Source organism: Scyliorhinus canicula, chromosome 25, assembly GCF_902713615.1.
Source record: "Scyliorhinus canicula chromosome 25, sScyCan1.1, whole genome shotgun sequence".
NCBI classification, from domain to species: domain Eukaryota; kingdom Metazoa; phylum Chordata; class Chondrichthyes; order Carcharhiniformes; family Scyliorhinidae; genus Scyliorhinus; species Scyliorhinus canicula.
Window position 1 is genome coordinate 9,483,630 of NC_052170.1, and position 14,376 is coordinate 9,498,005.

Consider the following 14,376-nt stretch of genomic DNA (forward strand, 5'->3'; position numbering starts at 1 on the left):
ATTGGAAAAATATAATTGGGTAATCTAAATGTCTTTTTTTTTAAGTCTGAGAACACTCGAGCAAAGTGCCCGGGGTTTTTTATTGCATTGAAGGAGCGATATAAATGCAAGTAGCTGTTGATGTTGGTAATGTTTGGTAATGTTTATAACCCACTGGCAGGGGTTGCTAATGAACTAAAGCAAAGGGCATCAAGGTGGCACAGTGGTTAGCACTGCTGCCTCACAAGGCCAGGGACCTAAACGGAACATCTTTGGGTCGATTCCGGCCTCGGGTCACTATCTGTGTGGAGTTTGCGTGGGTTCCCTCCGGGTGCTCCGGTTTCCTCCCACAGTCCAAAGATGTGCAAGTTAGGTGGATTGACCGTGCTAAATTGCCCCTTAGTGTCCAAAGGTTAGATAGTGTTCCGGGAATAGGCTGGGAGATTGGGCCTAGGTAGGGTGCTCTTTCGGAGGGTTGGGGAAGACTTGATGGGCCAAATGGCCACCTTCTGCACCGTAGGGATTCTATGGGGCAGCAGGGTAGCATGGTGGTTAGCATAAATGCTTCACAGCTCCAGGGTCCCAGGTTCGATTCCCGGCTGGGTCACTGTCTGTGTGGAGTCTGCACGTCCTCCCCCTGTGTGCGTGGGTTTCCTCCGGGTGCTCCGGTTTCCTCCCACAGTCCAAAGATGTGCGGGTTAGGTGGATTGGCCATGCTAAATTGCCCGTAGTGTCCTAATAAAAGTAAGGTTAAGGGGGGGGGTTGTTCGGTTACGGGTATAGGGTGGATGCGTGGGTTTGAGTGGGGTGATCATGGCTCGGCACAACATTGAGGGCCGAAGGGCCTGTTCTGTGCTGTACTGTTCTATGTTCTATGTTCTATGACTCCAGACGTAACATGATGTCGGATCATTCTCCCAATGGGCCACCTGGACAGGGCACGAGGAGACCCAGATTTTGGTTCATGCTAAATAATCATTCCAACTGGTCCTGCCATACTTTAATGATGTTTCTTAATGCCCATTCTCATAGGTGGCGACTGGTCTGGGGGTGAACTCTTCAGTCACCTGGTTTGGTTCATTAAGTCCGTTCCTTGATGCTCTGGAACTGACCGAGTTCTACTATTTGAAAGGCCCGTCAGGATGTGACAGAGAAGCACTTCAGATTTATGCTCAAATAGGTAAGGACCTTCCACCAATAGAGAGGAACATGATAGTCACCTGATGATTCAGTGGGATGAATGCCCCATGCCTTCAAGTCGACCATAGAGGTCCCAGGTTAAAGTTTTGTCTGTATTAAATGACCCATTTATTTTCTGCATTTGGCTCATAGTATTCAAATGTATGGGATGTTGTTTTGGGGAGGTGTATTCTCGGAGTTTAGGAAAGTAGATAGATTTAGATGGGGGGGGAGTGTAATTTGAGCATATTGTCTGCTCAATTATGTAACCATTATTGTAGTTAATTATAAATGGTTCTTTCTGTTGCCTTTCTTATGTGTTTTAAAGTTTAATAATGCTTTGTTATTAGGTCAAGTTGCAACTAGACTGACCCTCTTTCCTCATCGGATTTCATCTCTTTCCTCACATTTTTCCAAGTCGCAGAAATAATTAGTTAATAAGCGGCATTCCATGTTTCCTTTCTGGGGTCTGGGATTCTGCATTAACTTTGCCAAGGCAGGGCAGCACGGTGGCCTAGTGGTTAGCATAACCGCCTCACGGCGCTGAGGTCCCAGGTTCGATCCCGGCTCTGGGTCACTGTCCGTGTGGAGTTTGCACGTTCTCCCCGTGTCTGCGTGGGTTTCGCCCCCACAACCCAAAAATGTGCAGAGTAGGTGGATTGGCCGCGCTAAATTGCCCCTTAATTGGAAAAAATAATTGGCTAATCTAAATTTATAAAAAAAAAAAAAAAACTTTGCCAAGGCAAGTTTTCCAGCATCAAACCCTTTATTAAAATAACATAAAAAGGGCACTGCAATGGCTTACAGCATTCCCGTCCAGGGACCTATGGGATACCGGCCCAATGCGGAGCAGCGGGTTTGAAGCTCCCGCTGAACATTTCCTATTTGGCGACTATTATGATGCCGTACCCGGCCCTAACGTGTGCTCGGATACCGGACAGAAACCCCAATATTCTGTTTAATTTGTAAGGCTGTGAGGAAAGGATACTTTGCTTCAGGAGAGACTCCAGGCACAAATAGGGGGTATGATATATCAAAACAAACTTGATTATCAATACAGTATTAAACTAACTTTAACATCATACAAGAAATAACTTACAATTACCAGTCAAACAATAAAACTAAACACTTTAACTGCTATCTTTTTTATCTCCAGTCAAGCAAAACCCATCTCGGGTCGAAATCCACTTTTAAATATAATTAGCAAACACAGGGAGTTTGCTAACTGTATTTATTGTTTCCGCTGCCATGGCTTACCACCACTATCCCAAGGGCAACGAGGGATGGGCAACAAATGATTGCCTAGCTAGCGAATTCTCCCACCCACACCAAAATGCACCTGCTCCATCACTTTTGCGGGACTCTCTGTCAATCTCCCACTAAGATTGCAGTGGGAGACTCCCCCTCATGGAAATTCCTGGCTGTGGTGGTGGGGGGGGGTGCTCTTGGAAGTGGCTTGTAATGATCACCGCTGTTGTGAGATCTCCTGGATTTAGCTGACCGTCACGGCTCTGCATTCCTCCCCAGTGCAGCGACACCTGATGGAGTTACAGCAGCAACTGAAGGGAGCATTGATGTTCACGGTGTGGCTTTCAGAGAGTCAGCGTTGGAGCGCACACAACATCCTGACCTACCCATCGGCCTTCATCGAGGCTTTCGTGGAAAGCTCGGCCAATGGGAACCAAACATACTTGAAGGTAAGCATGGTGGTCCTGAGAGCAACAAGTTTCTCCCAGAGTATGGGAAGCAGGGCACAGCTACACAACATATGCCCAGCTACCTCATATGCCTCATTATAGGAACCTGGTGTTGTAAGACTTCTTACTGTGCTCACCCCAGTCCAACGCCGGCATCTCCACATCATTATAGGAAGGATGTGGATGCTGTGGAGAGGGTGCAAAGGAGATTTACCAGGATGCTGCCTGGACTGGAGGGCATGTCTTATGAAGAAAGGTTGAGGGAGCGAGGGCTTTTCTCACAGGAGCGAAAAAGGCAGAGAGGTGACTTGATAGAAGTGTACAAGGTGATGAGAGGCATAGATAACCAGAGACTTTTCCCCAGAGTGGAAATGGCTGTCACGAGGGGGGCATAATTTTAAGGTGATTGGAGGAAGGAATAAGGGAGATGTCAGAGGTCGGTTCTTTACACAGAGAGTGGTGGGTGTGTGGAATGCACTGCCAGCAGAGGTGGTGGAGTCAGAGTCATTAGGGACATTTAAGCGACTCTTAGACAGGCACATGGACAGCAGTAAATTGAAGGGGTGTAGGTTAGATTGATCTTAGATTGGGATAAGTGGTCGGCACAACATCGTGGGCCGAAGGGCCTGTACTGTGCTGTACTGTTCTATGTTCTATGTTCTACCTGTGCATAACCTGGCTGCTGTGTACCCTACCTAATGACAGTGATCATACATCAAAAAGACTTAGTGTAATGTGCTCTGGGAACATCCCGAGGTCATGGAGGCACTACAGAAATGCAAACTCGTTGTTTTGAAGGAAGAAAGGTGGTCAAGTGGCAATTGGTCATTCTACGCAATGGCATAAGAATGTCACTCCTCCCGTGTATCATGGCTGCTTGTAACATATTGCAGAAAATTTCCCCCTTCTCATCATCCTTTCATGGAATGGTGACATCACTGGCAAAACCAGTATTTTTTTTGCTCCATACCTAATTGCCCTTGAAGTGAGTGCCTTGCGAGGCCATTTCAGAGGGCAGTTAAGAGTCAACCACATTCCTTCAGGCTCTGCAGCTCTATCAACCTTGGCGAGAATGGCGTAGGTAACAGGTCTTGCCCAGAAATTTCTGGTTTGAGCCTCTGGGTATATACGAGCCTTGGCCCCCTTTATTCTGCCCAGACCCTCCTGGAATACCTCAGGGTACTTGCTCAGGATGTCATATAAGTTTCCAGTGCCTGTCTGGAAAATATATTGCCAATCAAAATGGAAAACTTGTAACCCAGCAGATTGGGTCCCGGTCCCTGCATTACGACTAAGGGTAGCCTGACCGATTGCTGTCCATGTGTCACTGGAAACACGGTGGTCCCCAAGATGCTCAGCGGTTCGCTTGCATAGGTTGCCAACCAGGCCTTGGTGTCTTGCAGTGTTAGTGGTAAGATCCCTGTACGAAGTCAGCAAAATGTCTGTTGGTCTACAGTGGAGACAGTAGCACCTGTGTTCATCTCCATCACTAGAGGATGCCCGTTCACCTGTGACCTGGATCGGCCCTAACTTCGGGCCGCGACGCAGTTCAGCTGCATCAGAGAGATCTTGGGGTTCATGTCCACAGATCTCTGAAGGTTGGCACTAAAGTGGATAGAGCTGTGAAGAAGGCCTATAAGTGTGTTAGCGTTTATTAACAGGGGGCTTGAGTTTAAGAGCCGTGGGGTTATGCTGCGACTGTACAGGACCCTGAGTATTGTGCGCCGTTCTGGTCACCTCATTATAGGAAGCATTGGAAAGGTTGCAAAGGAGATTTGCCAGGATGCTGCCTGGATTGGAGGGTAGATCTGATGTGGAAAGGTTGAGGGAGCTAGGGCTTTTCTCTTTGGAGCGAAGGAGGATGAGACGCGACTTAATAGAGGTTTATAAGATGATGAGAGGGATAGATAGAGTGGACGTTCAGAGACTATTTCCTCGGGTGGATGTAGCTGTTACAAGGGGGCATAACTATAAGGTTCTTTACTCAGAGAGTGGTTAGGGTGTGGAATGGACTACCTGCTGTGATAGTGGAGTCGGACACTTTAGGAACTTTCAAGCTGTTATTGGATAGGCACATGGAGCACACCAGAATGACAGGGAGTGGGATAGCTTGATCTTGGTTTCGGACAATGCTTGGCACATCGAGGGCGGAAGGGCCTGTTCTGTGCTGTACTGTTCTATAGGCCAGACCAGGTTGGGATGGCAGATTTCCTTTCTCAAAGGGGACATTAATGAGCCAGGTGGGTTTTTACGGCTTGCGACAAAAGTTTCACTATTGCTGAGACTGGCTTTTAATTAAAGAGTTAATTCACATTCCACCAACTGCCAGGGTGGGATTTGAACCCCTGTCTCCAGAGCATGATCCTGGGATTCTAGACCAGTGACATTGCCACTGCACCACCGTCTCTCTGAAAGACTGGTTTAGCCAGAAGGGGGAACTCTTTAATCGCCTTGGGGCACTCGGAGGAAACCCTCACAGACACAGGGAGAACGTGCAAACTCCATACAGTCAGTCTCCCAAGGCTAGAATTGAACCCGGGTCCCTGGCGCTGTGAAGCAACAGTGCTGCCCACTGTGCCACCGGGCCGTCCATGATCCGCTGCAGCCCATCTGGTGTAGGTATACCCTCCGCAGTGCTGTAAGGGAGAGAGTTCCAGGATTTTGGCCAACGATTTTGGGGGCCTCACGGTAGCATGGTGGTTAGCATCAATGCTTCACAGCTCCAGGGTCCCAGGTTCGATTCCCGGCTGGGTCACTGTCTGTGTGGAGTCTGCACGTCCTCCCCGTGTGTGCGTGGGTTTCCTCCGGGTGCTCCGGTTTCCTCCCACAGTCCAAAGATGTGCGGGTTAGGTGGATTGGCCATGATAAATTGCCCGTAGTGTAAGGTTAATGGGGGGGGATTGTTGGGTTACGGGTATGTGGGTTTAAGTAGGGTGATCATTGCTCGGCACAACATCGAGGGCCGAAGTGCCTGTTCTGTGCTGTACTGTTCTATGTTTCTATGACAGTGAAGGAATTGCCAATATATTTCCACGTCAGGGTGGTGAGTGACTTGGGGTAGGGGGAACCTCCAGGTGGTGGGGTTCCCATGCGTCTGCTGCCCTCGTTCTTCTAAGGGGCTTTTCACAGTAACTTCATTGAAGCCTCCTCATGACAATAAGCGATTTTCATTTCATTTTCATTTAAAGTGGTAGAGGTCACGTGTCTGGTAGGTGTTGTCGAAGTAGCCATAGTGAGTTGCTGCAAGTGCATCTTTTTTTATCTTTTTTTAAAATTTAGAGTACCCAATTAATTTTCCAATTAAGGGGCAATTTAGCATGTCCAATCCACCTACACTACATTCTTTGTGTTGTGGGGGCGAAACCCACGCAGACACGGGGAGAATGTGCAAACTCCACATGGAAGTGACCCAAAGCCGGGATCGAACCTGGGACCTCGGCGCCATGAGGCAGCTGTGCTAAACTGCAAGTGCATCTTGTAGATGGTACACACGTCTGCCCTGTGAGTCGGTGGTGGAGGAGGTGGATGTTTAATTCATTTCATGGTCCTGTGGTTTTAATGAAAATGAAAAATGAAAATCGCTTATTGTCACAAGTCGGCTTCAAATGAAGTTACTGTGAAAAGCCCCTAGTCGCCACATTCCAGCGCCTGTTCGGGGAGGCTGGTACGGGAATCAAACCGTGCTGTTGGCCTGCCTTGGTCTGCTTTAAAAGCCAGCGATTTAGCCCTGTGCTGAACAATTGGGGATGACCGATTTTCACTCCGGAATTCTTGGTACGCACTCCTGGTGCAAGAGAGAGTGTGCTGGGAAAGCTCATTTGTAAAATGGATCGCTATGCTGTCAGGAAGTGTGGTGGGTTTCCCTCCGGGTAAGCGAGGGTCTGGGTTTGCAGATTGGTTGGGTTCTGAGTTAACTGGTGTCTGTTTCCTGTACAGGTGCTCCATTCCTCTGCTGGCCCGTCACAACAGTACTTCCCCATCGTGAAGTATTTTGTGCTGTACTATTTTGAGGACCAAGTGGAAAGCTGGCTGTGTTTTCCCCAGCACAACCCCATCGCTATTTACCAAGACGTCTTCCTTTCCAAGGAGACTGCGGTGTTTCACCGCCAGCGAGCAGGTGAGTCGCTGGGAGGGGACACTGCACTGTCTCTGTCAATGGGATAAGGCTGAGAATACCGTAGAATTAAATGGATGTCACCTGGGGGCTCACTTGGTCGGTCGCTCGCATCGGAGTCACAAGGCTCTGGGTTCAAGTCCCGCTCCAGGGCCTAAGCACTCGGATCAGGGCAGATACTGCAGCGCTGTACTGACGGGTTGCTGCACAGTTGGAGGTGCCATCTTACAGGTGAGACTACTGACCTGTCGGCGGGTCTTGTGACGCAGTGGGCAGTCTCTTTGCCTCTCGAGGCAGAAGATCTGGGCTCGTGTCCCCCCTCCAAGGACTTGGTCACTGAGGAAAGCAGCCAAACAACCCACAAAGCCTTCTGACACACGGCAATGGGAGGTGGTAATAGTTTCTGGTCAGCCATGCTTGACGCAGAGTGGCGCCTCTCCAGTTAAATAGCCTCAGCCTTCAGGCTAATGACCTATTAAGCTGTTAGAAACATGATGTGCGTTACCTGCCTCTGCCTCGTGCATCCCGAGACACGAGAAGCCTTCTACGTTACATCTGTACAAGGTCACATGGCACTATGTTGAAGTGAAGCAGAGGAATGATGCCCAGCGTCCTGGCCAATATTTATCAATCACCATCACAAAAATAAACTGATGATCTGGAGGTGGCTGTTTGTAGGATCTTGATCTGCACAAATTGGCTGCTACGTTTCCTAAATTACAACAGTGGCTACAGTTCAAAAGTGCCTCGAGCTGTTTTGAGTCAGCCGGAGGTTTGGTAAAGTCCTGCCGAAAACGTAAGTCTTCCTTAATTATATTTAAACTTTGCTGTGGACAGACTCTGCATTTCGGTTTTTCCTTCTTCTCTCGAGTTCCTTTTCCTGGATTTTTTTTATTCTTTGCCTTTCCCAGACGGCCACGTGGCTGCTGGGGGAGGGCAGGGAAGATGCGCCGAGCTTCAGGAATATGGGGCAGGGGCAGCATGGAGGCGCAATGGGTTAGCCCTGCTGCCTCACGGAGCCGAGGTCCCAGGTTCGATCCCGGCTCTGGGTCACTGTCCGTGCAGAGTTTGCACGTTCTCCCCGTGTCTGCGTGGGTTTCGCCCCCACAACCCAAAAGATGTGCAGGGTAGGTGGATTGGGCAGGCTAAATTTGCCGCTTAATTGGAAAAAATTAATTGGGTACTCTAAATTTTTTTTAAAAAGTTTTAAAAAAAAAGGAATGTGGGGCAGGCTGAACATGGCGTTCAGTTTGTGCCCACCTCCACTGGGGTTTCACCAGGGCCCGGGGTTCTGGGGGACACGCTGGCTGTGGGGCCACCTTGCGCCCATTCCCTATCTCCCTGTCACTCTCTCGCAGGTCAAATGTCCAAAGTCACTGGCAATGGGCAGGCTATTGTCCACACGTGCAAGAGATCAGTGTCCGCAAAACAGAGGTAGCTTCAAGTGATCTATGTTTTGTATTGTTAAATACTAGATAAAAGGTCTAAATTTAAGTGGGTTTAATTTAGTGTTTCTCTGTAAGAAGAGGAAACCTCCAATTAGATTCATGTTGAACAAAGGTGTTTTGCATGTGTTGGGGGTGGGTTTCAGTCCAGACTGTGTTCCCGTGGTGCTGAGAGAGTTTACGACATGAAAGGTAAACATGAGGTTGGAGAAATAATGAGCTGTTGCTTAGCAACCAGGGGCACCTTTAGGCTGGGAAGGCTTTTTGCGTGTAGTTTTAATTGAACATCTAGCAATTGGGGGCTAGGAAGCGAGGGAGTGAACACTTCTCAGCTCTGGTAGAAGCAGAAAAGCCATGCAATGGAGTAAAGTTCACAAAAGCAAGTTCCAGAGGATATGAAGGACCGTTAGTTCTACAAACCCAGGAATGGAAAAGAAGCTCCAGGGGTATTAACGTAAAAAGGAACTGCCTTTGGAACAGGATACTGTTCATGGAAAATCAAGTTCGCCATGGAAAGAGTAGAGCTGATGAGGTTAGCTGCAGACAAGCCACATTTCTGAAGCAATCGCAAGGTTTGGTGTCCTTATTTTCATTTTTGAAGCAATAGTATTCTGTCGGGAACCGAGTACCTGGGTTTGTGTAGAATTTTGCATGTAGCAATTCAAATCAAAACTATTCTGAAAGGAGATTAGGAAAACCTGGAGGCAGTTCCTTGCTTAAATAATGGAGAGGAAACCTTGTTTGGAAGGATTGTTGGAAGACCTGGAGGTGGATCTTTGATGAAAGCAACTGAGAGAAAGCATTGGTGGAGAAGGAGATTTTAAAGCGCGTCTATTTGAGAGGAGTTGGAAACATTTGTGTGACAATTATCCGGGGGGGGGGGGGGGGGGGGGGGGGGGTGTTTGGGAGGAAATCCACAGAAGATTGATTATGTTGCATCTGCCACTTGGTTTCAGAGTGGGGCGGGGGAGGGGGCTGTCTGATCACAGTCAGCCTGTGGGTTTAAAGGGACTGTGTGTCGACTGAGAACATTTTAACATAAAATATTTTGGAACTTGTGTTATCCATGAAATCTGTGTACATTTGTGGAGGTAGGTGGGAGTGAAGGAATATTGCATGATCGTCAAACTTTTCATGTTTAATAGATAGTGTTTTTGTTGTTAAAAGCTAATTGGTAGCCCTGTGACTCTGTTTATCCATGTTTTCTAAAAAAAAATAAAGCTAGTCTTTTGAGTCAGGGTTCCATTATGGGATCATCCCATCCAGTTATTTTTTTTTTGGAAATGTTTTTTATTGAGTTTTCATCTTTTATATCCAACAAATGACAAATTATTAGAAAAAAAACACGCAAAAATTAACATGTATATTTACAGGCAAGCATCTTCATAATAACAACTGTGGTCACCCCCTTTAACCGGCATACATATTTTACATTCCCCAATATGGCCGAGGCACATGTTTATAGGCATTTATTTACAATTTGGTTTTGGGCCTTAGCTTGCCATCAGACTGTCGCTTGCTGCTTTGTCCTTCCCTTTTTTTTGGAATAATTTTTATTCAAGTTTTCAACAACAAATTTTATCACAACAGAGAAAAACAGTAACCCCTCCCCTCCAATACAAAAACAATAAATTAACAAGAAAAAGAAATAAGCATAAAACCATGAGAACAAACCCCCATAACGAACCTGTAGCCCCCCCCCCCCGGCTACCTTCCCCCGATTCCCGTCCAGTTTCCCCTGATTCTTGGCCACCCGGTTATTCTTCCGCTTGTTCGTTGGCCACATCCCGTCCAGTTATAACGTCAACTGAGATTGCAACGGGGGCTGCACAGTGGCACAATGGTTAGCATTGCTGCCTATGGCGCTGAGGTCCCAGGTTCGAATCCCGGCCCTGGGTCACTGTCTGTGTGGAGTTTGCACATTCTCCCCATGTCTGTGTGGGTTTCATCCCCCACAACCCAAAGATGTGCAGGATAGGTAGATTGGCCACGCTAAATTGCCCCTTAATTGGAAAACTAATTGGGTACTCTAAATTTATTTTAAAAAAAGAAAAGAAAAACTGAGATTGCAGCATCAGCGATTCTCGGGTTATTTCCACTGTTGCATTCGGCGCCAGGGTCCCGAGTTCGATTCCCGCTTGGGTCACTGCCTGTGTGGAGTCTGCACGTTCTCCCCATGTCTGTGTGGGTTTCCCCCGGGTGCTCCGGTTTCCTCCCACAAGTCCCGAAAGACGTGCTTGTTAGGTGAATTGGCCATTCTGAATTCTCCCTCCGTGTATGTACCCGAACAGGCGCTGGAGTGTGGCGACTGGGGGATTTTCACAGTAACTTTATTGCCGTGTTAATGTAAGCCTACTCGTGACAATAAAGATTATTTTTTATTTTTTAACTGTTTCAACTATTCCCTGTGATCACGAGTTCCACTCTCTGACAGCTCTCTGGGTAAAGATGGTTTTGAGCGAGGGCATTAGAGGGAGTGCGGAAAAGATTCACGAGGATGGTTCCGGGGACGAGGGACTTTGGTCACGTGGATAGATTGGAGAAGTTGGGACTGTTTTCCTTGGAGAAGAGAAGGTAGAGAGGAGATTTGATCGAGGTGATCAAAGTCATGAGGGATCAGGACAGAGCAGATGGTGTGAGGATCAAGAACAAGAGGGCAAAAAATTGCACATAATTTTATTACAATACCAGCCAGAAACCCTAATATTTTATTTAATCTGTAAGACTGTGAGGAAAGGATATTTCGCTCCAGGAGTGATTCCACGCACAAATAGGTAAATGGTATATTGAAACAAACGTTATTACTCACAAAGTATTACTAATTTTAATATCATAAAGACAATTACCAGTTAAACAATGCTTAACAATACAATTAAACAACAATTCCTAACTCATATCTTTGTCTCCACTCAAACAACACCCGTATCAGGTCAAAATGCACTTCAAAATACAGTTCACAGACCCAGGAATTCTTGCTTAATAGAGATGTCTCGGATATCCTGCTTTGAGAAAGAGATATCCTCCAGGACCTAGCTCGCTGATTCTTGCTTGTCTCAAACTGCTCTTTGACCTGCCAGCCTTTGAGAAGCTGCTCCTGCCCTGTTCACAGACACATTTTTAACTGACTGTCTTGAGAGAAACTGCTCTGGTTCACCGATCAAAACTCACTACTTTCAAAGAAGCTGCTTGTCTGTCCACATCCCAATCTAAAACTAAATTTCAAAACTGAAATCCCAACACTTGACCGCTTCAGTGCCTGGCTCCTCCCATTATTAATTACATCTTACTGAGCTAAACACAATGTCTCGAATCAACCACTCCCCGGGGACCCTCGTTATATGAACAAAATTCCATTTGCCCAACTTTTACGATGCTTTAGTTAAACCTCTGTCGCCAAAAAGCCTGCTGCCTTTCAAACCAGGATTTTTAAAAACATGACTGCAGCAGTCACACACACTAACCCAAGCATTTAACCCACACTGCACCAAATTCATATAATACAATATATCTGGAATTCCTATATTCACCACGTACAACAAAAGAAGCAATGGCGACAAGACGAGGATAAACGGTTTCACACAGTCAGTGGTTAGTGTCTGGAATACACTGCCTGAGAGTGAAACAGGTTCAATTGAGACATTTGAAAGGTGTGGCAACTTGATAATAATAATCTTTATTATTGTCACAAGTAGGCTTACATATAACACTGCAATGAAGTTACTGTGAAAATCCCCTCGTCACCACATTTATTACCTTTTCAAATTGTGTGGGGGGGGACTGAAGTGACATCACAGTAAAGCTGTGACCTGATTGGCTGGTTGGGAATCTGTTCAATTTGGAAAAAAAAATATTGCAAAACAAATCTAATTGATTAATTAGATAGCGGAGTAACTAAACCTGAGGGCAGTCATCGGTATTTAGCATTTAATTTTACAGGAAAAATCACCCAACGTCAGGGCCATATAGTTAGTTGTAACTCAATCTAACAATAATTCAATTGTTTATTTTAAATGAATTAATTAGTGCTTAAATGTCACTCAGCGGGGTGCAGATCTCCAACTGTGAGATGTGGCAGATCTGTGACGCTTCTAGCGTTCCGGTCGACTACATCTGCAGCAAGTGTAACCAATGGCAGCTCCTCACCGACCGTGTGGTTCGGTTGGAGCAGCAATTGGATGCACCTAGGAGCATGCAGGTGGTGGAAAGCATCATAGATAGGAGTTATAGAGATACGGTCACACCCAAGGTGCAGGTAGAGAGATGGGTGACCACCAGAAGGGGCAGGCAGTCAGTGCAGGAATCCCCTGTGGTTGTCCCCCTCTCAAACAGGTATACCGCTTTGGATACTGTTGGGGGCAATAGCCTATCAGGGGAAAACATCAGCAGCCAGAGCAATGGCACCACGGCTGGCTCTGATGTTCAGCAGGGAGGGTCAAAGCGCAGAAGAGCAATAGTCATGGGGACTCTATAGTCAGGGGCACAGATACGTGCTTCTGTGGACGTGAAAGAGACTCCAGGATGGTATGTTGCCTCCCTGGTGCCAGGGTCCAGGATGTCTCTGAACGGGTAGCGGGCATTCTGATGGGGGAGGGCAAACAGGCAGAGGTCGTTGTACATATTGGTACTAATGACATAGGCAGGAAGGGGCATGAGGTCCTGCAGCAGGAGTTCAGGGTGCTAGGCAGAAAGTTAAAAGACAGGACCTCTCGGGTTATAATCTCGGGATTACTCCGTGTGCCACGTGCCAGTGAGGCTAGAAATAGGAAGATAGAGCAGCTAAACACGTGACTAAACAGCTGGTGAAGGAGGGAGGGTTTCCGTTATCTGGACCACTGGGAGCTCTTCCGGGGCAGGTGTGACCTGTATAAGAAGGACGGGTTGCATCTAAACTGGACAGGCATAAATAACCTGGCCGCGAGGTTTGCTAGTGTCACATGGGGGGGTTTAAATTAGTATTGCGGGGGTGGGGGGGGGGGGGGGGGTGGGTACCGGAGCAATAGGTCAGAAGGTGAAAGCATTGAGGGAGAACTAGGGAATAGGGCCAGTATGGCTCTGAGGCAGAGCAGACAGGGAGATGTTGCTGAACACAACGGGTCTGGTGGCCTGAAGTGCATATGTTTTAATGCAAGAAGTATTACGGGTCAGGCAGATGAACTTAGAGCTTGAATTAGTACTTGGAACTATGATGTTGTTGCCATTACAGAGACCAGGTTGAGGGAAGGACAGGATTGGCAGCTAAACGTTCCAGGATTTAGATGTTTCAGGTGGGAGGGAGGCTACATGGATAGAGATCAGGAATAAGAAGGGTGCAGTCACAATGTTGGGGGTTTACTACAGGCCTCCCAACAGCCAGCGGGAGATAGATAGGTAGCAGATAGGTAGACAGATTTTGGAAAGGAGTAAAAGCAACAGGGTTGTTGTGATGGGAAACTTTAACTTCCACAATAGTGACTGGGACTCGCTTAGTGCTAGGGGCTTAGACGGGGCAGAGTTTGTAAGGAGCATCCAGGAGGGCTTCTTAAAAAAATATGTAGGTAGTCCAATTAGGGAAGGGGCTGTACTGGACCTGATATTGGGGAATGAGCCCGGCCAGGTGGTAGAAGTTTCAGTAGGGGAGCATTTTGGGAACAGTGACCACAATTCAGTAAGTTTTACAGTGCTGGTGGACAAGGATAAGAGTGGTCCTAGAATGAATGTGCTAAATTGGGGGAACAATATTAGGCGGGAACTGAAGAACCTAGATTGGGGGCGGATGTTTGAGGGTAAATCAACATCTGACATGTGGGAGGCTTTCAAATGTCAGTTGAAAGGAATTCAGGACCGGCATGTTCCTGTGCGGAAGAAGGATAAATACGGCAAATTTCGGGAACCTTGGATAACGAGAGATATTGTAGGCCTCGTCAAAAAGAAAAAGGAGGCATTTGTCAGGGCTAGAAGGCTGGGAACAGACGAAGCCCGTGTG

General features: G+C 47.2%; 1 protein-coding gene across 1 annotated transcript in view; it reads left to right on the plus strand.

Moving 5' to 3' along the window:
- Positions 1 to 14,376, plus strand: part of LOC119957235 — a 49,213-nt gene that overhangs the window by 14,062 nt on the left and 20,775 nt on the right. The window contains exons 7-9 of the mRNA XM_038785078.1: positions 1,012 to 1,159; positions 2,686 to 2,855; positions 6,792 to 6,972. Coding sequence (XP_038641006.1) covers positions 1,012 to 1,159; positions 2,686 to 2,855; positions 6,792 to 6,972 — 499 coding nt within the window. The remainder of the gene's footprint in view (positions 1 to 1,011; positions 1,160 to 2,685; positions 2,856 to 6,791; positions 6,973 to 14,376) is intronic.